The sequence below is a fragment of the Corythoichthys intestinalis genome, chromosome 20, assembly GCF_030265065.1.
Source record: "Corythoichthys intestinalis isolate RoL2023-P3 chromosome 20, ASM3026506v1, whole genome shotgun sequence".
NCBI lineage: Eukaryota > Metazoa > Chordata > Actinopteri > Syngnathiformes > Syngnathidae > Corythoichthys > Corythoichthys intestinalis.
In genome coordinates this window covers 37,605,792-37,628,914 of record NC_080414.1, presented here as the reverse complement: position 1 = coordinate 37,628,914, position 23,123 = coordinate 37,605,792, and the positions used below count along the sequence as shown (strand labels likewise).

Genomic DNA, 23,123 nt, shown 5'->3' with positions numbered 1-23,123 from the left:
ATATGAAAATGAAAACCTCGACCACTCCTTGATGTCTGCGATTTCTGCATCGCCACCCTTGTTATATTACCATGTTTCACCCATGAAATCCCCCAAAAATCCGACTGTGGCTATTCACAGCTGTGTCTTGACACTCGGTGATACATGCTACATGGAGATTTTGGATCGACAAGAGGTAGGTACACGATAATATCTCGTTAAAATCATGGCGTCTTTAATTATGCTCTCGTGTGCTCTCCATTTAGGGTTTATCTGTTTAATTTCTTTTTTAAATGCCCTACTTTTCAAAAATTTTCTTCCCCCAGAAAATTGAGATTTTAAGCTTTCCAATGATGTATCACACATGCATATAGGATAATTTTGGAAATTTGGCTATATTGGGGGTCTCAGAGCGGAACTTCAAGTCACCTGAGTGTTTTCCGCCATATTATATTGATGATTGTGTATCTTTTTGAATTTAGGGAAAGCATTCCAAATAATCTCTCAGGCTTTTAATATGTGACCTGGGCTTTAAATAGTAATAGTGATGAATAGTGACTATAAACAATACTAAAGCTTAAAGAAAACCAGCAAATGAAATGACTGTTGTTATGACATGATGATGTTACATGAGTAGAAAAACAAAACAAAACAGGAATACTAAATAAAACACGCTCACTTCTGACACTATTGATATTGTGTACTATATTCTGTTGAGGGATGAGGTCTCTTTAGAGAGCTTTTGGATTTGGGAGTAGCAGAGTTCTATTCTATTTATCAAAGTACACTTCAGAATTAGAAAGCACAGCGCTATGCATATGTTCATGTTTAGTCAGCCGCAATAAATTCGTATAAGAAGTAGAAGATGACTGACAGCACAGCCAACTAGTAGGGGCACAGGTTTAACTTTATCCTGGGGAAGTTAGTGAATTAGCTAAAGAGTGTTGCCAGATTGGGCAGGTTCCCGCCCAACTGGGCTATTTTCAAAGACTTGGGGCTGGGTTGATCAAATTCATTCGACATTCGACGGTTCTCCGGCCAGGTGACGCTTTGCTCTGTAATTCACCGCCAAGCCACTAGAGGGGTTCGACTAACATCCAAACAAGTTCAAGCTGTCCTGCATAGTACAATCGTGTCAACTCGTACTATCCGTCGGCGTCTGAATGAAAAGGGACCCTATGGTAGGATACCCAGGAAAACCCCACTTCTGACCCAGAGACATAAAAAAAAAAAACAGGCTGGAGTTTGCTAAAACTTACCTGAGAAAGCCAAAAAGGTTTTGGAAGAATGTTCTCTGGTCAGATGAGACAAAAGTAGAGTATTTTGGGAAAAGGCATCAACATGGAGTTTACAGGGGAAAAAACGAGGCCTTCAAAGAAAAGAACACGGTGCCCACAGTCAAACATGGCAGAGGTTCCCTGGTGTTTTAGGGTTCTTTTGCTGCCTCTGGCACTGGACTGCTTGATCGTGTGCATGGCATTATGAACTCTGAATAATTTAGGGCCCAGTGTGAGAAAGCTGGGTCTCCCTCATAGGTCATGGGTTTTCCAGCAGGAGAATGGTCCCAAAACATACTTCAAAAAGCACTAGAAAATGGTTTGAGAGAAAGCACTGGAGACTTCTAAAGTGGCCAGCAGTGAGTCCAGACCTGAATCCCATAGAACACCTGTGGAGAGATCTGAAAATGGCAGTTTGGAGAATGCACCCTTCAAATCTCAGAGACCTGGAGCGGTTGGCCAAAGAAGAATGGTCTAAAATTCCAGCACAGCATTGTAAGAAACTCATTGATGGATAATAGAAGCGATTGTTCGCAGTTATTTTGTCTAAAGGTTGTGCTACCAAGTGTTAGGCTGAGGGTGCCAATACTTTTGTCCGGCCCATTTTTGGAGTTTTGTGTAAAATGATATTGATTTAATTTTTTTTCATTCTCTTTTGTGTTTTTTCCCAACTGGCAACCCTGGTCACCATGTTTACGTGTTCAGGATCACATGAGCATGAAAATCTGTGCTTTTGTGCACCCAATTTGAGGTTCAAATTATTCGGGATGACCAATATTTACTGAATAAATCCCTTATCCTGGTTTTGTGCAATACCCCCCTTGTCCCTAACTCTCCCCGCCCCTTCCTAAATGACAACCCACCCATGCCACTCTTGGCCAATTCATGAATGCTCATCTTCTCTGAGGTTTTATAAGATTTACTTTTTTATTTGGTTGCTAGGGCAAGCTAGAACATTATTGGTGAAGTTCATGTCCGTGCCTGTTTCGTTAGATTCCTTTATAGTGGCGCAAAACCGGAAAAGGCCTTTGATCGCATCATTAGTCAAGATTGTATACATGCTGGATGGTGGTTTTATCTTTATGATAGCAGAAAGTTTTCAAAAATATTTAGATGGAGACACATGAGTGTCTTAGATGAGAGGAACCTTGATCAAGTGATTATTATTGCATAGACAGATAATCCACCCATTAATCTCCCAGTAACTCCCTCAAAAATACATATCCACATTCTCGGGCAAGTTGAAACACTGTGCAAAAAAAACAAACAAAAAAAACACGTACGTCACTGAGGGTGGAAAATGCATTGATGTACTGTATTTCGAAACACTGCGTTTGCTGTTATTTTATGATGAAAAACACACAACATGAGGTGCTGAGGTGATTTTCTTAAATTTAGGCCTGCCCACCTTACTCCCTGCTTACAGTGTTGGGAAAGTTCATTTTCCAATAAATTGGTTCAAATTGCAGTCCACAATGTTTAAAATGAATTGTTCAGTTCATAGTTCAATAATTGCAGCAAGCTATTATTGACAGAATCGATATTAGAACCACAGACAGCAATTATTTTATCCACTTAAACTGTCAGATTCATCTTCATATTCAATTTCAAATATGCACCGGTACTGACCTGTTCGCAAAACTCACTTAAATGTCTGTACCGTGCAAGTGTTCTGTCAGTTGTGTTCTTTACGGTTCTGCACATATGTGTAAAGTTACAAACGGCCGCGAATGCAGTGATTCGAAAGTAAACACCAAAAACTTTCTATAAACAAAGGAATTATGTACAGTGGTACCTCTACTTACGGAGTTAATTGGGTTCTGGAAGTAGTTTCTTAACTTGAAAATTCTGTTGTAGAGATGCGTTTTCCATGTAAATGCACTTATCTGTTCCAAGCTCCCCAAAATTCAGACATCTTTTATAATGCATAAAAATGCATCAAATAATGCAACAAATACAATACCTGTTACAATTAGATTAGTGCACAATAAACAGAGTTGTGCAAAATGTAAAAAACAAGAATATACTAAAGAATACACTAAAGAATATAAGTTAATAAACTCATGTAAAGCTGTCGGAACATCAGGGGCGAATGAAGAGGACGCTGCGATACACACATACACATACAGTAGAGGTCCCTCCTCGCCATTTGGATGCGAGGAATGCTAGGCAATAGCCAATTGCAAAGCAGTTATAAGTATGTTACATTCAGTAAACTCTGGGGTTGCAGAGTACCAGCCATACTTTATTTTTGCCTTTCGTATCCTGAATCAAGGGTAGGGTCAATGCAGCTAGCTATCAGATTTTGGAGCACTTCATGCCTCCATCTGCTGAAAAGCTTTATGGAGATGAAGATTTCAATTTTCAGTTTACTGACCATGGCATTACTTTGCTCAATTGGCCAGCCAACTCTCCTGACCTGAATCACATAGAGAACCTGTGGGATATTGTGAAGAGGAAGTTGAGAGACACCAGACCCAACACTATGGTTGAGTTTAAGGCCACTAGTGAAGCATCCTGGGCCTCCATAACACCTAAGCAGTGCCACAGGCTGATCGCCTCCATGCCACGCCGCATTGAAGCAGTCATTTCTGTAAAAGGATTCCCGACCAAGTATTGAGTGCATAACTGATATAAAAATTCCGGTCGTGCCGATACTTGAACGGTGCCGATCGGTGCTACGGTTGGGGCTGTGCGTTGGCTCAAAAAAACGCGGAGAATAAGATGAATAAATAATAAGTATAATAAAGTTGCAGAACAACACTACCTTGATCTTTCCTTCGGAAAGACCCAGGTAATTAATTAAAGGTTGACTTTTTTTTGTATTAAAAAACACTTTTTTATATTGGTCGGATGAAATATGCTAATTTTTTGAGATAGGGATTTTTGGTCTTTCTTGACTTTTTTGGGCCAAAATCATCAATATTAAAACAATAAAAGGCTTGAACTACTTCAGTTGTGTGTAATGAATCTAAAATATATGAAAGTCTAATGTTTATCAGTACATTACAGAAAATAATGAACTTAATCACAATATGCTAATTTTTTTAGAAGGACTAGAATTTGGTCATGGACGCACACAAAGGAAAGTTCTCTCTCACCTTGTCTTTCCCGTGCTGTTAAGCTTTATTTACACTTTATTCATGTTGCAGAAGTATGTTTATGATGCAACTTGTTTAAATATTATCAAAGATGTTAAATTAAGTCCAACTGAATGTAAAAGAATGGCTATTTGTCACCATAAAAGCTTAGGGAGCAATGGCTGCCATATTTGCGAAAACCACACAGCCGTGACAGCCTCAGTCAGCTTGAATTGCCAGGTTTGATACTTTTCCGATATTAAAGGTTTTTTTTTTTTTAACCTATGGCAGTTTTGTCGGAATAGCTCTAATTCTGAAGTCATGAATGTGGTGCACGGAATAGGTGCCACATGATCACCTTGGGTTCACACAGCCATTATGAAGAGACTTGGGGGAGATCAGTGTTGATATCTAGTGAGATGTGCGCAAGGATTTCGGTGCATTAAAAAAGAAAAAAAAAAAGTTGACATCACATATACCGTAGTAGTCGCGTATGTTCTTTGCTGTACAACACCAGTACTTGACAATGAACATGGTTATGAATGCCGCACACAACCGATAGTATGAGCGCATTCACAGTAACGTTCATGAGACAACAATTCAATGCGTTCATTTCACGTTCGCCCATAATATGAACGTGTTCATGAAAAACACTGCTGCTCAACTTAGTAGAGTACAGGCATACGAGTCCTTTGTGGCACAAGATGGGACGGGTCTTCAGTTCTGTAGAATGTAATAATGGTCCGTATTGTAATACATCTGACCAGACGTGGGGAGAGTAGAAAAAAAATCTACTCAAGTGGAGCAGCAGCTTCAGAAGGGAAGCCCAGACTTCCTTCTTCCCAGCCACTTCATCCAGCTCTTCCGGGAGGAGTCCAAGGCTGGCCGGGAGACATATTGGCTGCATTTCAAAAACAGTTTGGCTGCGTTCCAATCACTGTTTGAGTTGCCCTCAGCCCTTGCTATGACGTCACATGGAGGCTACTTGGAGGGCGGAGGGGGAGTTCACTCACAGGCATGACAATCATGGATCAACCACATGTTGTTAGAGTAGCGCTATACTGCCCATTCCAAATCACAAGAAAATATACTAAGTCTCATGTCATTAAGACGGGGACGTATTCTGCGTTGATTTCAATACGTTGGTACTTGGTATTTATCAGAATTATGATTCATTTTGAAACGCAGCTATTGACTCCCCAGCATGTCCTGGGTGACCTCCTCCCTTTGGGACCTGCCCGAAAGACCACATCTGGCTCCACTCAATGAGACGGAGCAAAACAATCAAATTAAAATAAATGAACCACATGATGGCTGTTAATCTAAACGGACCTGTTCAGCTGCTTAGACACGGAGAATAGGAATCTAGAGTGTCCTTATGATCTGAACAGTTTTAATGTATCACATGGGAGTTTGTTGTACTCCCATTGAGGTTGTTCATTATGTTTATTTATTAGGGGAAAGCAGCGAACAGGAAAGGGTTATAGGGGGACAGAAAGGAGACAGACATAAGAGGAGAAGAACAAACAAAAAGAAACACATTATTACAAGCCTATCTCACCTATGAACATAATGGTGCTATCTTTAGGTTATTTACCTGTAGACACCATGTGGGGGGCCCGATAACTGAGGAAAAAGAGGGGCGAAGGTGAGTCAAAAGGAGATGTGATTAGGTGGGGTGAAGCATACACAATTCAGAAATGTGAGCTGGGGAACCCAGTATTATGTAAATGACCTGCAAGTGTGGATATGTTGACATCCTATTCTATGCTACTTGATTGCGATTGAATACTCTCTGATAAATATGTGTGGTTAATCGGTAGTGCTATTCTATAATACCAATGTGTATGGATAATTCAAAAAATAAAAAAACATTCCGTTGCAGACTGAGAGGAACAATGTTGACTCTCATGTGCGTTTTCTAGTTCACAATTGTATTATATCTCAGATGGTACAACATTCGGTTGTGTTCAACATGTTAAACGAAATCGCTGTCCCGCAGTCCGAGGGTACAACAGTGTCAACCCGTACTATCCGTCGGCGTCTGAATGAAAAGGGACTCTATGGTAGGATACCCAGGAAGACTCCACTTTTGACCCAGAGACATAAAAAAGCCAGGCTGGAGTTTGCCAAAACTTACCTGAGGAAGCCAAAAATGTTTTGGAAGAATGTTCTCTGGTCAGATGAGACAAAAGTAGAGCTTTTTGGGAAAAGGCATGAACATAGAGTTTAGGCTACTGGTAAAAAAACATTAGGCCTTCAAAGAAAAGAAGACAGTCCCCACAGTCAAACATGGAGGTTCCCTGATGTTTTGGGATTGCTTTGCTACCTCTGGCACTGGACTGCTTGACCGTGTGCATGGCATTATGAAGTCTGAAGACTTCCAACAAATTTTGTAACAATGTGTGAGAAAGCTGGGTCTCCCTCAGAGGTCACGGGTCTTCCAGCTGGACAATGCCCCAAAACACACTTCAAAAAGCACTGGAAAATGGTTTAAAAGAAAGCACTGGAGACTTCTGAAGTGGCCAGCAATGAGTCCAGATCTGAATCCCATAGAATACCTGTGGAGGGATCCGAAAATGGCAGTTTGGAGAAGGCGTCCTTCAAATCTCAGACACCTGGAGCAGTTGGCCAAAGAAGAATGGTCTAAAATTCCAGCAGAGCATTGTAAGAATCTCATTGATGGATACCGGCAGCGGTTGTTCTCAGTTATTTTGTCTAAAGGTTGTGCTACCAAGTATTAGGCTGTGGGTGCCAATACTTTTGTCTGGCCCATTTTTGGAGTTTTGTGTAAAATGATAATTTTTTTCCCCCATTCTCTTTTGTGTTTTTTCATTGCGAGCAAAACAACTGAAGATATTACTACCAAAGCAGTGATTGCAATCATTTTCTGGGAGAAACTGAGCATTATCTGACAGAATTGCAGGGGTGCCAATGCTTTTGGCCAGCAGGGTATCAAGTTCAGGTGTTTTGATTGACAGTTAGCACAGGGGAGAGGTGCGGTTTGAACAGTCATCGGACACACCTCCAGCGTCTGAGACCTTATTTGCTCCCTTTTAAAAACCTTATTATTGCATATATTCATTACTTTTTTCATTCCTTGAGATTTGGCTGGATTGTTAACAAGTGTTTACTTTCGACTAACCAAACTATTAATTTAGACTTTGACTGGATTTGCACTCCAGTACTTGTTGACTTTGTAGGTTTGATGGCAAGTAATGGGATTGGCCCTTAGTAAATGAAACTTTGACCCATGTGTGACACAATTGGATAGCAGCATAGCACACCTATTCAGCTCTCCTGAATTGAGTGGATGTGTGGCAAGCACAACTGGGTCTGCAACTAAGTATTATCTTAATGATCGACTAGTCAGACAATTCAAAGATTAATCGATTCATTGAATAAATGGCATTTTTTAAAAGTTTAGGCATGTTGTACGCAACAAAGACAATATGGCTACTTCCTTCAAAAATATTTTATTAGTTTCCTGACATGTATGTACATAAAACCTATTAAAGTGTCACCTTCTATAAACGTTGTAGTATATTAACTCCATTCTCAGTACACAAATGAGAAAGTCCTGTTCATTCAAATAATTGCCAACTGCTGATTGACCTTTTTCCCTGTAGGGAAGTCCTGGTATAAATTGTGTCAATGAGTTATTTTCTGTAAACAAACTAAACAACAAAATATGACCCCCCCCCCCCATTCAAACAAAGGATGTTGGTTACGTCCCATTCCGAGGGCATGAGTGCCGTCTAGTGTACACTTAAGCACAAGACAACATTTTCTACTATGAAATTAAAACGATCATATCTCATATCTCAATCATATCATGGTTTTCCGTGGTCTACCTGCAGGTGTGAAAGTGGCTGAAAGTGGCTAGAATTTCTTGCCGGAACTCCCCAACGCGAAGGTCGCCATGGAGCCAGAAATTTTATTTATTTATTTTTCATTCAAAAATTTTATTTCTTTCAATGATTTGCAAAATAAAAGTCAACAAAAACAGAAATAACCCCAACCTCCATCTTCTAATTTTTATTTTCCCGCATTTCCTCACATGCTAAATGCCAAATCTCAATTTTAACTACTTAAGAACATAGGATATATATTATAATTGAATTAAATGTAAACATTTCCTTTTTTTTTTTTTTTTTTTAATAATAAAGATATAAGTAACATACAGTACATTCAGGAAAATAAGTACAAATGACTTATATTATGCAGAGTGAAATGGAATATATTTTGAAGATCACGCACTTTTTTTCGACTTTTTTTAAATAAGGAAATTAATTAGCATAACGTAAATGAACAAATATTAGTCCAAACTGCACATTGACAGCTAAGATGTTCCAAACCACCCCATCAGAGCAAATAAAACAAAATATGATAAATAAGCCTCCTCAACTCATTCTTTGCGCTGAAAGATTTGATCCATTTTCTGTTGCAATGCCCTTATTTTGTCGCATCAATTCAACAAGCTTTTTTTTTTTTTTTTTTTTGCTGTTCCAGAAAACATGCACATTTGAACCAATCACAGCTAACCATCTCTGTTGATCACATGTCAGTATGTCGGCCAATTGAAAGGATAAATGAGTCCAGGCGTTTTGCTTTGCTGCGTGCATTCGCACATTGATGTGACTCATCATCGTCAGACTCAGATAACTGCAGCAGCTGGGGAAACCTCCATGTCATCCATGGAAAAAAATCAATAATAAATATTGGTGGAAACGGATTACGCTAAACAAACACTTTACAGCTTAGCTTTTTTTTTTTTACATAGCGTTTTGACAGTTGCTGTCATATTTTCGGAATCAAAGCAGCGTGTACCAGAACAGCATTCCGGCCCTTAATCTTATACCGGATTAGCATTCCGGCCCTGAACCTTATACCGGAACTGGCGTTCTGGCCCTGATTCTTATACCGGAACTGCGTTCCTGACCATTCTGGCCCACTTTCACCCCTGTCTATCGGTGAGAGAGTTTGAAACAGAGTAATGCTGAATATGTGAAATAGTATATTTTCTACAATACTATAGAGACGCTATGTGATAGATCAAGCTGCTGTGATAAAAAATGTGCAGTTAGCATTTATTTTATGTAAATACTGCGAAGTATAATGCTAATGCTGTAGTGGCTGATCTCTCCCATTAATTTTTTTCACAACGTTCCAAGATGCATGCATGGTACGAAAAATATAAGAATTACCTTGAATCCCTGAACAAATCACTACTGAGACAATCCTTCCTGTTTGTATGCGGTACAACTTTTGTACTTTTTCAACCTAAATCCGGCGTTAGAGCGCTGCGTGCGTGTGTTTGAGAATACTCCTGTTGATGTGGGCAGGCCCGCTACTTAAAGGCGAGGCCCAGTGTATGACGGAAGTGACCCGTCAATATCATTATGACGTCCATGGTAATGTCATCAATCAAAACACTGAACCACTGGGAATTAAAGTGAAAGTCTTTTTTTTTTTAATTGACACATTATTTTTACTGGCCCTGTGGGAGCATTCTGGTGGCCCTGACGGTTTTAAAAGTACGTCTGGGCCATTTATATTGTTGACCCCTGGTATGTAATCGTGGGGAAAAATTGATTTTTACTGATGGACCCTTTATAGTTTGCCTTAAACATCCGGTAAAATGGAGTATACAGCATTACAAAATGTTTAATAAAAATAATAATAAAAAGCAAAATCAGCATTCATCCAAATAATTTGATTTTCTGTACATTTTCTTTCTAGCTCCAAGAAAAACATTCACACTAGTGGACCAAGGAAAATAGACTTTGGATAGCTGTCCCTCAGACTGGCCCACTGCACAAAAAAATAGTCTGAAAAGTGGTAAAGGATTTTTCCTGTAAGCGACAGTGACTCAACCCGACAAATGCTTTCAATGAAAACAATCAATACTTTCTTAATTCCCAGAATTCCAAGTAGAAGTCCTGCTATGCAAAGGGGAACACAGGTCCCTGGGCCATTACACAGCACCTAAAACAACAAAAATACAGGAAGAAGGGGGCAGCATGAGCACATTTACAAAATTAGGATATATTTGTGATAAAACTTGCTTTTTTACATGCAATTTCTTTTAATGCATAATGACATTTGCAGATAACAGTATCAGTTCAATTTTGTGTACATAGAAAATACTAGTCCTTCTCAAAAAAATAGCATATTGTGATAAAGTTCATTATTTTCTGTACTGATAAACATTAGACTTTCATATATTTTAGATTCATTACAACTGAAGTAGTTCAAGCCTTTTATTGTTTTAATATTGCTGATTTTGGCAAAAAAAAGTCAAGAAAAACATAAAATCCCTATCTCAAAAAATGTGCATATTATTTCATCCGACAAATACAAAAAAGTGTTTTTTTAATACGAAACAAGTCTACCTTCAATTAATTATATCAGCTATGTACTCAATACTTGGTCGGGAATCCCTTTGCAGAAATGATTGCATCAATGCGGTGTGGGACTGCTGAGGTGTTATGGAGGCCCAGGATGCTTTGATTGCGGCCTTAAGCTCACCCACAGTGTTGAGTCTGGTGTCTCTCAACTTCCTCTTCACAATATCCCAAAAATTCTCTATGGGGTTAAGGTCAGGAGAGTTGGCAGGCCAATTGAGCACAGTAATGCCATGGTCAGTAAACCATTTACCAGTGGTTTTGGCACTGTGAGCAGGTGCTGAAAAATGAAATCTTCATCTCCATAATGCTTTTCAGCAGATGGAAGCATGAAGTGCTCCAAAATCTCCTAATAGCTAGCTGCATTGACCCTGCCCTTGATAAAACACAGCAGACCAACACAAGCAGCTGACATGGCACCCCAGACCATCACTGACTGTGGGTACTTGACACTGGATTCATCTGAAAAAAGTACTTTGGACCACTGAGGAACAGTCCAGCGCTGCTTCTCTGTAGCACAGGTCAGGCGCTTCTGCCGCTGTTTCAGGTTCAAAAGTGCCTTGACCTGGGGAATACGGCACCTGTAGCCCATTTCCAGCACATGCCTGTGCATGGTGGCTCTGGATGTTTCTACTCCAGACTCGGTCCACTGTTTCTGCAGGTCCCCCAAGGTCTGGAATCGGCCCTTCTCCACAATCTTTCTCAGGGTGCTGTCACCTCTTCTGGTTGTGCAGCGTTTCCTGCCACACTTTTTCCTTCCCACAGACTTCCCACTGAGGCGCCTTGATACAGCACTCTGGGGACAGCCTATTCGCTCAGAAATGTCTTTCTGTGTCTTGGCCTCTTGCTTGAGGATGTCAATGAAGGCCTTCTGGACAGCTGTCAGGTCAGCAGTCTTGCCCATGATTGTGGTTTTGAGTAATGAACCAGGCTGGGAGTTTTTAAAAGCCTCAGGAATCTTTCGCAGGGGTTTTGAGTTAATTCGTTGATTCAGATGATTAGGTCAGTAGCTTCTTTAGAGTACCTTTTCATGATATGCAAATTTTTTGAGTTTTTTCTTGACTTTTTTGCCAAAATCATCAATATTAAAACAATAAAAGGCTTGAACTACTTCAGTTATGTGTAATGAAACTAAAATATATGAAAGTCTAATGTTTATCAGTACATTACAAAAAATAAGGAGCTTTATTACAATATGCTAATTTTTTTTAGAAGGACCACTATTCCCTCTCAAAATAATAACAATGACAAACCCAATATTTGTTCTAAAAATTCACTTATCTATGAAAACTGATGTCGCTGGTATTTTTGGTACTAAATCCAGTCTAATGTTTTTAAATGTTAAACTTGTCAAAACCTGAAAATAACGTGTGTAGAGACGTTCGTAAGTAGAGGTACCACTGTATATTATGTAAAAGTATCTTTCAAGACAACTGTTTAGTTGCAATCATTCAATATCCTGACACTAAATATTTTACAATTAATTTTGAAGAAAATGCACACGAAACTCAACAAATTATGGTAGATGCTTACACACCATGTCAGGCCTGACTCGGAAGATGAGTGGTATAGCATGAAACTGGGCATTCAGAGTGCTTAGAACTGAAGAACTCCATGACTGATGTACCTCTCGGCTCCGTGTGATCCGATGAATGGTGAACTACAGAGTTTGAAACAGATTTTCACATTATCGTGACATCTTTTAACAAGGACAATACAACTCAACAACAAAGGCACTTCTATTTTCCTAACGCAGGTGGTGCCAGTTTAAAATTTTTTTTCTATTTTTCGCATGGTTTGCAAATGCCATAAAGCAGCGAGTTTTCATGTTTGGAGTAAGGTTGCAAGGCATTTCAGTACTAGTATAGTACTGCGGTACGAGTTTTTAAAATGATTTACCAACAGTACTTTTATTTCATTTTCTTGAATGCGCTTGAATTGGTAAATTGGAGCCCGTCTCTTTAAGCAGAGCGAGGCAAACGAGTGTGACGTAGCTTGATTGTTGCCCAATCACCTCCTCTTTGTGCTCATTGGATGAGAGTGAGAGAGCCCGCTGCAGCAGAGCTGTTCTTTGATCGGCCTCCGTTGTGTTGACTTTCTACTTCATAAAATCTGTGTGTCAATGAGAAACGCAAGTCTGGCAGTTGAAGTGTGCATTAATAATTTGTTAATATGGTTGTTAGATAAAGATGTTATTATCGGCCGATAATGGCAATAATGATAATCCAGATATTAAAAATTCAACCGATAATGCATTCCTATCATTATATACTTGATTTAGACTCCAAATGTGCGCAATGAATGCAGTATTGTCCAATTCTTCGCCGGCGCCTAAACCCCTCCTAAAAGCATTTTTACGCAATTAAGTATCTACTTTGTAAGAACTATTACGGTAATATTAATGAATTAAAATACATTCTTTAGATATTGGAATTTACTACCTGTTCACATTAGATGTGGAAAAAGTAGCGCTAATTCTTTTTTTGAACGGTAACATTTGCTCTTGTGTATAATTTAAAATTGGTATATACAGTATATCTTTGTTATAGAATTATCGGCTTGACATTATCGGTTATTGGCTGGAAAGAGGAGGAGATTATTGGTTATCGGTTGAAAAATGCATTATCATGCACCACTATTGGTAGATGACCTGTTCCCAAACGAATATAGTCCGCTGTATTGCTAGCCGCTGCGTGCAAACCTCTGGGAGCTAACCGCTAATGCTAATCATTGGTTCCTTTGATTGTTGGAGCTAAGCTAATCTTTATCATAATAATTTTGATTATCCTGCTTAATGAGTGTGTTAGTTATTGTCCATGATGATCATTATATTCATTTGTGAGTAGTGCATTTCATTTATATTCTATATTATTTTATATATTCTTATTCTTTAGGCAGCTATATTTATACACAGGTATGGTGCATTCAAAAATTGGATTTCTAATCTTCTTACTGTTTTCAATTGATTAGCTATGCACATCATTTTGTCCCTAAAGTTTATTCATTTGTTCCAAAGTATTTTAATTATTGTTTCTTAAGTATTTATTTTAATGACTGTTATTGTTTCTAAGGTTTCTTTGAGATTAAAGGGAAATATTGACATTCGAGTGTTTCAACTTTTTGTCAACTTTTTGACAAAGTACTGAAAAGTACCAAAATAAATATTTATGTATCAAAACAGAAATTTGGCATCGTGACAACCCTAGTTTGAAGTGTCACCTTTTAACTGTGAAGGTTGCGTTTTGGAGAAGACTGCACTGGTTTATAGCAGGCTAAAGTGGTTAGTACAACTATACATCGTCTTTCGCCAGTAGCCTCAATGTAGCAATGCTAACGTTTTACAGTGTTTAATATAGATGTGTTTTCTGATTTTGTCTCTCTGAATTTTAGTTCAATGGTGTGTTGATTACCAACAAACATCTGTGAAAGGAACTGGAGTCTCATATGCAATCAATGGGGGAAGTTTTAACATGCACGTGTGCCGAAAGCACGCACACACGTAAACGCACGCGCCAATAAATCAAAGCCAGGAAAATTCCTCATTTTGACTCGCCGAACAATTAACTGACTTCAAATTTCCGTCACCGTTTTAAAAAATCGGTCAACGACAGAAAATATTCGGTTAACGCGACCCCTGCTATGGACTTAAACTTAAAACTTAACTAGAACTTAACTAGAACTTAAAAATAGCTTGACACTAGAGCTGTCCCGATGTAGTCGACGTCATCAATGATGTAAATGCGTCGGCGAGCACAACATCCCGTCGACGGTTAATGAAGGGTTACAAAAATATATGCGTAGAAAGTTGAGAATGTCGAACCCTCGGTTTGCAAGCGGGGAAAGCGGCACAAAGCCAAAAAAGTGCACGAGAGTCATAGGTTGCGCTAGACATTTTCGTTGTCTGTCATTTTGACTGACAGGGTCATAAAAATCCGGTCATAATCTATTTTTACCCGTCACTTAAATTTTTAAAATGATAATGATGACATATTCAATAGTATTTAGTTTTCATTCATTTTTAATTAATATTGTAACGCTTGCTTGGCGGCAAAAAATTAGACACGGAAGTCGTGGTATTTTTCTCCCTCTTTTTACTCTGCTTACCCCCAAAAACACCAACAAAACAACAACTCCGCCCCCAAAGAAAAAGAGGCAACTTTATAGACCCCAATCACCAACGTCACACAATGATCTTAGTTTTGGTTGTCAGCCCAAAATCTTCTAAATATGTATTAAATGCATCTTACCAGATATAAAATGACTACTACATAGTCTGTGGTGATCGTTTGGTGCCCAGATTTCTTGTCGAATTACAGCAGTCCATCTCGCTCTCCTCTTCGGGTCTCTCAGAATACAGTAGAACACAGGTGTCAAACCGATTCCAGAAAGGGCCAAGTGGGTGCTGGATTTTGTTCCAACCGATAACGCGAAAAGAGTTTAACCAATGAACTTCCTGCTGAAACAAGCAGCACCTGACAAAGTTTAACTGATTACACATGTAAAAGATCTAATTGGTGAAAAGTAGTCCTCTTCATTGGTTGGAAAGCAAACCTGCACCCACTTGGCCCTTTCTGGAATCGGTTTGACACCTGTGCAGTAGAACTTCAAGTCTCTCCGTCTATCTTCTCTGTTACTGCAACCAACCGTCACACACGCCTTCACCATTTTGATTATTAATGTTAACGAGCAGAAAAACACGCCGTAATAGGAGGCGTGTACGTAGCGGTAATGTGTAAACACGACTAGCTGACGGACAATATGGCGGCTCCAGTCAGGGGGGCGGAGCTGTGACGTCATGTGATCGGGGTCTATACACAGGCGGCAATCTAGTCCACCAATTGGATGACGCGCTGGCACACCAGGTGCACCAATAAGAACCTCGCGTTGATGTGTCAATCACGGTGCCGCCGCCAGACCCCGGTGACGCTACAATATTCTGACAGAATAGCCAACGACGTCATGCATTAAGAGAGACAATAGCTAATTAATATGCTCACTCGCCACCCTGTGGTCTGGGGTGTGAATTGCAACCTGTCAAAATGACGGACGGACTCCAGTTTTTTCAGTCACCGTTTTAAAAAACCGGTCAACGACGGAAAGTATTCGGTTAACGCGACCCCTGACGAGAGTGTTCAACGAAACAAAGGAGAGTACACTGTTGTGTCCTGTCTCTTCAATGCTAGGCTTGCATACCAGGCTGCACTTCGATTGTGAATGAACACCTAAAGTGCTGTCACTCAGTTGTAATTTTGGAAGACGGCAGGTGACAACAAGCTGGCAGATTGTAAGTCCATTTAACTAACTAACTAACTAACTACATTTTTTATTGAAGTTGCTAAGCCTTTTGCGATTTGCAATGAGTTATTTACCGCACGATAAATAAAAATGAGGGCAGTAATTTTCACAACTGTGTTTTATCGCCGCATGCATGCAATGGGATTGATGGCATATGAGACTCCAGTTCCTTTCACAGATGTTTATTGGTCATCAACACGACGTAGAATTAAAGTTCAGACATACAAAATAAGGAAACGCATCTATATGAAACACCGTAAACGTTAGCATTGCTACATTGAGGCTAATGGGGAAAAAAGACAACCTACTTTAGCCTACTATAAAACATTGGCAGTCCTCTCCAAAACGCAAACTTGTGGTTAAAAGGTGACACTTCCTACATGAAAAATCACTGGTTAACAGCATCAGCAAACGAAAAAAAAAAAAAAAAAAAAAAAAAATCAATTACTGACACCACATGCAATGGCAAAAAGTGTTTTTTTGCAGAGTGTAAAGCTTATGGTTTGCGGTTTAGCGAACGTACTTCCGGTGAACATTTCAAAATAAACCCAAGTGATGTTCGTCATACAAATAACGATTTCTGGCGTTAATCCCACATACTTCAGAATTCAGATTCTACACTAAGAATAGCTTTAAAATTACACCCATTATGAAAAATCTGATTGGCAATGAATAATTATTAGTAGTATACTATAATATTAATGCTAGATATTTTTTTTTAACAATTGTTTTGAATCATGTTGGAAAGGCGAAGTCAGTGTTCTCAATCTGTATAAATGCCATACTTTTGCACTAGTTAACGCTATCAGCATTTGACCTCATTGTTTATTTCTGATTCATTATTGTTGTTTATGTGTTTATTTGTACAGAAGAATTTAAGTGTTCCAAAATGTTTTTGTGAATTAGTAAGCGTCAACAAAATTTCATTATTAAATTATTAAAAAAAGAAAAAAAATTGAATTATTAGTTGACTAATCGTAAAAACAGTAGGCTTACTAATCAAGAGAAAATTAGTCGTTTGGGACAGCCCTACTTGACACAAATGGAAATTCAATTGAAACGTGTGGGAAAAACACACCTTTAAGAGAAGTGTGTTATCAAGCGTAATGACATTTTTAGGTAAGAAATGAGATTTTTTTCCTTTTTTTTTTTTTTTTTTTATAAGATCTTAAGTATTTTGAGTGAAAGCAGTGAATTGTTTTTTTTTCTAGTCACATTTGAGATGCCATTGTGGGCTGTTTTCAACAATGTACATCTTAAAATAAAGACATTGTCTAAAAATGGTTCAATATTAGGTGAAATGTCTTGTTTTCTTATGTATATTTATAATTGCTCTTCACCTAAAAAAAAAACTTTTTATCTGATTACTCGATTAATCGATGGAATTTTCAGTAGAATACTCGATTACTAAAATATTCGAAAGCTGCAGCCCTAGTATATACAGTTCAAGAAATATAAGCTGTGTACCTGTGGATCAGAGTCCAGGAGTCTGGATTTCTCAAACGCTCTGATTCTCTCCTCACTCATCCTGTCTGTATCAGCAATAACATAGAGTCGAGGGGTGTAAGCACCTGAAAGGCTCTTCATCAACCTCAGGATTTCGGTTGTGTGACCACCTGAAAACAAAGCAAGCTGTCAGGCCTCCCATTATGACAACAGACACAATGAACAAGCAACTCGAGATTTATGAAGCTCTTTTCAAGTTAATCAAGAAGGTGTTTTGCATTGAAAATGTGGTCGGCAATTCAAAACGGGAATGGTTGTTAACACCTAAGCCTGTAATGATACATGTATGGAAATCGCAAAACTCAAAGAGTCATGATACCATCTCGTGGTTAAGCTGAGTTAAAACCAAATACAGTGGTGGAATTCGGGTATTTAAGCATTTATTCACAAGACTTTTCACCGGAAAAGCTCTGTTTACATAGGGCGGCTGGTAGCTACATTTACTAACAGACTAGCATTTTACTTCGACATATTTACGTAAAATAAATACTAACTGCACGGTTTGTTTGCTTTTAGTCATTTAAGCCTTTTGACAGTGAGATCTACGCAATTCGGCCAAGAAATGTAATTTTGCACGGTTTGTTTGCTTTTAACCAAGAATCGAGACTGTTTTAGGTCCATATCTATAAAGAATTCAGGTATTTAAGCATTTATTCACAAGACTTTTCACCGGAAAAGCTCTATTTACATAAGGTGGCCGCTAGCTCATTTACTAACAGACTAGCATTGTACTTCGACATATTTATGTAAAATAAATGCTAACTGCACGCTTTTAACCAAGAATCGAGACTGTTCGAGACTGACTCTGTGCTGTCCTTATATTTTTAGTTATTTGGGAAAAATGGATGTTTAATTCATGTTTAAGACTAAAATTGCCCAACTCTTGCTTCTAATGAACGATGCTTCTAAGTAAATTCGAATTATGTGAAGCTGGTCAACTCCTATGCTAATAGGTACATTAAATACAAAATATAAAATCATTTTTACATTGAATTTTTTCTTTTTTAAAAAACAAAATGTGATTAATTGCGACTATGGACTGCAATCGATTAAAATTTTGAATAGCTTGACAGCACCAGCATTAAAATTTAATAAAATAATAGAACAGAAAAAAAAAAAGGAATTCTTTATGAAAATAGTGTGAGTATGAAGAACTGAACTGTGATTAAAAATTTTAATCGCTAGACAGAACTAATTCTTAAGCTCCACTGTAATAAATAATTGATTATTCTGTGATGTGTTAAGATAGTGATGTACGACATAAAAATGTGACAACTTACACCGTTCTCTCCTAAGTTAAAAAAAAAAAAAAAAAAAAAAAAGTTTTTTGCATGGTGATTTGATCTAGTAGCGTCAAATGAAAACATTTATCATTTTATCTTACGGAATGGTACCATCCGCGTCCATTTTGGTATCCGCATAATTCAAATGGTTTGATTTTTGCGACTATATTTTGAAAAATTATGTTTACAGGTTTGCAAGAAGCTAAAATCCGTTTGCCCTTCTAGAGTGAATAAAGAATACAAGTCCTCATCCGTCGGTGGCACCTCCGTGAAGTTGGCCCCCCACCAGACGCAAAGTTAAAGAAAAATTATGTCATTGGTTTGTGCTGTGTCATGGTCGTTTGAGTTTTTTTTTTTTTTTTTTTAAACTTTTATAGGTCAATCTGAGCTCAACCAGCCCGCCAACTTTGATTAAAACTGGCTAAAAATGGTGTCAATCATTTGTGCTGCAAAACATTTCGTTCATCGTCAGGACTCTACATGTGGACTTAAAACTAAAATGGGAAAATGTCCATTTTTTTTCTATTAAAAAAAACTAAAAAAGCTACTCATTTTATCAAAATTCTACCTCCACAAATGTAAATTTAGCAAGCTGTTACCTTCTTTTTCCCACTTTCATAATGAGACTGTGTGCTACATAAATCTGTTATTTAAAAAAAACCAAAGAATCTGAAAGTGGGGAAAACACATAATATTTGACAAAAACTAAAACTTTTTTGTGAATAATTAATTACAGTATTATTCATTGTTTTTTTTTTTTTTTCTCTGATGTGCAATGTTTTGAATGTTTATAGCCCCTGGCATATTTGTGTTATTTCGTTTTTGGTTTGTATTGTTGATTGTTGTGTCAAAAAATGTTGTAAATGGGGGCTGCGATGACGTCATCACTCGACATAAATATCTCATTATCTATAAAACGATTGAAGGACAAACGAAAATTTTTACAGCACTAACGTAGCATAAACGAATGGCACCATTTTGGGTCTATTTTGCAATAAATGGGGGGCAGCCTGCCGTAATTACTCAAAATTAATATCTCAAAAACGATAGCAGCACGGACTGAGTTTTTACAGCACAAACGATTGACACAATTTTTAGCCATTTTTAATCAAAACGGGGGGCTGGTGGACCTCAGATTGACTTATAAAAGAATTAATATCGAAAAATAACCCCCCCCCCCCCCAAAAAAAAAAAAAAAACAAAAACAAAAAAAAAACTAAAACAAAAAAAAAAAAATCAGCACAAACGAAGGACATAATGTTTCTTTAAATTTACGTCGGATTGTGGGCCAACTTCATGGAGGTGTGTCAGTGGCTCATTCATTAAGTCTCAAACATAAAACGTTCAAGATCCCAAACAGAAAGCTCTGTATCACGTTTACCTGATCCCGCGACGACAAGAAGAGTAATCCGACCTTTTTTTCCGGGTTTACAGTTACGTCCATTCCTGAGAACTATGTATAACCGTATAAAAAAGAACACACATGCTATTATAAACAAAAGGGACCCTAATAGTAAAGTCATGACAGCCACACCAAGTCGCCAAACACTTCCGTCATTCTTTCTCTTCTTAGAGTTTATGGCGGGTAGCATCCGACGTTTAGGAACATTACCGCCACCTACTTTGTTGGAGTGTGGGCGAGCGTAAAGTACTAAGGAGCAAAAAAATCATAGGCTAATCATAAATATTCAAACAAACAAACAACAAAATAATGCATTATATCCTATTCATCAATCTTTTCTTAAAAAAAAAAAAAAAAACTGCCAAAGAGCTTTAAATTTCTCATCCCTCAACCTTCAATATATTTTTGAGGCCAAACTACTTAGCACTTTCCATCAACTTGTCTCTCATCTTTTCGCTGTTAAAGGAGCAATATGCAATGGTCCTAATGATTCAATAGACATTAAAGAAACAACATGTTTTTAGGAAATACTTCAAACACGGTTTATATGGTTGAACAGAGATTTTCCCATCTAAAAGTCGACTGTCAGCCCGTAAATGTTATCGTTTTGATTTCGTGTTTAGAATGGATATCCCTGCCAAAGAAGTAGGACATCCTTGCAGTATAAATGTTAGTTTTACGCAATAGTCTTCAGGTAAGCACTTGGTCAAAAATTTAGAAGCCATCTTCTTCAATAAATTTTCATGAATTTTTCAAGGCTTACAGACATAATGATGTCCCTTTTTTTATTGCACTCAAAAATTCCAAATAAAAGAAAGTCTTAGGGGGAAAGTGCACCAATAATTAGCTTATTGACACAATGATAAAGCTCAATACTTTGTGATCCAAATAAGGATAAATTACAGTGCATTTTGAATGTTGAAAGCTATATCTCAGTCATTTATGATTTTTAAAAAAATCAAAATTGCAAAACATAATGGTTTATGTGTTGAATTTCCAACACCATAATAGAAGTTAAAAAAGTTTATATATCAAAGGGAATGGCAGTTTGGTTTGTTTTGTAGCGAAAAATAACTCCCATTTAACCCCCAAGACTGTTGACAATTTTGAAATACATTTTGAAAAAGGTGTGGCTTCAGTGGAATCAATTTTGAAACCCATTTAGCATGCCATAATGGTGGCTATATGGTATGCCCATTTCCTGCCTAAAAATACCCATATTTTATGTTTAAACACATTTACATAACATTAAAATATGAAATATAGATATATAGGACCATTTTGTGCCATTTAGATAACATATAGTGGTCTGTAGAATAGAATAGAATGGATTTCCAAACCAGTCATATGACTGATCAAAATGTCTATAGAACGTTTCCTGAGTGAAATATGGTAAATGGTGTATTATATATGCTTATATAGCGCTTTTCCACCTTTCAAGGCGCTCTACACTACATCACCATCTACCTACTGGTGACGCAGCACCAGGAGCAATGTGGGGTTCAGTATCTTGCTCGAGGACACTTAGGCAAGTTCGTCAGGGCAGAGAATCAAACCCACAACCTCTGGGTTTGGGGACAACTACTCTACCACTGAGCCACGCCATTCCCAATATGAGCGACGTCCTCTTGGAAAATGTCCGCTCCAAACAACATGAATTGCGGTTGAAGTAAGCAATGTGTTGACATGGTTAAAACTGCAAAATCAAGCCAGAGAAACCCACAGAATTTCCAAAAATTGATTCAGCACGACGTACAGTGGTATGAAAAAGTATTTGAACTTTTTGGAATTTCCCACATTTCTGCATAAAATCCCCATCAAATGTGAGCTGATCTTGGTCTAAATCACACAGATGAAAAAACTGTCTGCTTTAATTAAAACCACCCAAACATTTATAGGTTTTCGTATCTTAATGAGCAAGCAAACAATGACAGAAAAGGGAAAAATAAGTAAGTGAACCATCACATTTAATATTTTGTGCCCCCCCCAGGACTAATCTTGGCCCATTCTTCTCTACAAAACTGCTGTAGTTCAGTCAGATTCCTGGGATATCTGTCATGAATCGCTGTCTTTAGGTCATGCCACAGCATCTCAATGGTGGACTTTGACTTGGCCACTCCAAAATGTGTATTTTGTTCTTCTGAAACCATTCTGAAGTTGATTTACTTCTGTGTTTTGGATCATTGTCTTGTTGCAGCATCCATCCTCTTTTTAACTTCAACTGTCTGACAGACGGCCTCAGGTTTTCCTGCAAAACATCCTGATAAACATTTGAACTCATTCTTCCATTGATGATTGCAAATTGTCCAGGCCCTGAGGCAGAGAAACAGCCCCAAGTCATGCTGCGCCCTCCACCATGCTTCACGGTGGAATGAGGGGTTGATGTTGGTGAGCTGTTCCATTTTTCCTCCACACATGATGTTGTGTGTTACTCCCAAACAATTCAACTTTGGTTTCCTCAGTCCACAAAATATTTTGCCAAAAGGTCTGTGGAGAGTCCGAGTGCCTTTTTGCGAACATTAAACAAGCAACAATGATTTTTTTTAGACAGAAGTGGCTTCCTCCGTGGAGTCCTCCCATGAACACCATTCTTGGCCATCGTTTTACATACAGTATAGTTGATGTGTGCACAGAGATATCTGACTGTGCCAGTGATTTATGTAAGTCTTTAGCAGACACTCTAGGGTTCTTTTTTACCCCTCTAAGTACTCTGCGCTGAACTCTTGGCGTCATCTTTGGTGGACGGCCACTCCTTAGGAGAGAAGCAACAGTACCAAACTCTCTCCATTTGTAGACAACTCTGACTGTCAATTGATGAACATCCAGACTCATAGAGATGAATTTGTATCCTTTCCCAGCTTTATACAAATCAACAATCCTTGATCACATGTCGT

General features: G+C 38.2%; 1 protein-coding gene across 2 annotated transcripts; it reads right to left on the bottom strand.

Annotated features, from left to right (window-relative positions):
• Nucleotides 1–9,985: 9,985 nt before the first annotated feature.
• On the bottom strand, nt 9,986–20,420 carry alg14 (ALG14 UDP-N-acetylglucosaminyltransferase subunit). 2 transcript variants are annotated; one of them, XM_057825078.1, is made up of 5 exons: nt 20,209–20,420; nt 17,506–17,654; nt 12,281–12,403; nt 10,247–10,324; nt 9,986–10,167 (listed from the first exon to the last, which is right to left on the bottom strand). In XM_057825078.1, exons 1-5 carry the CDS (start codon nt 20,417–20,419, stop codon nt 10,138–10,140), a joined length of 591 nt encoding a protein of 196 aa, XP_057681061.1. In that variant the 5' UTR covers nt 20,420; the 3' UTR covers nt 9,986–10,137. The 2 variants fall into 2 exon arrangements, with proteins under 2 accessions (XP_057681061.1, XP_057681060.1); XM_057825077.1 differs by having other exon boundaries at nt 9,986–10,324.
• Nucleotides 20,421–23,123: the final 2,703 nt, after the last annotated feature.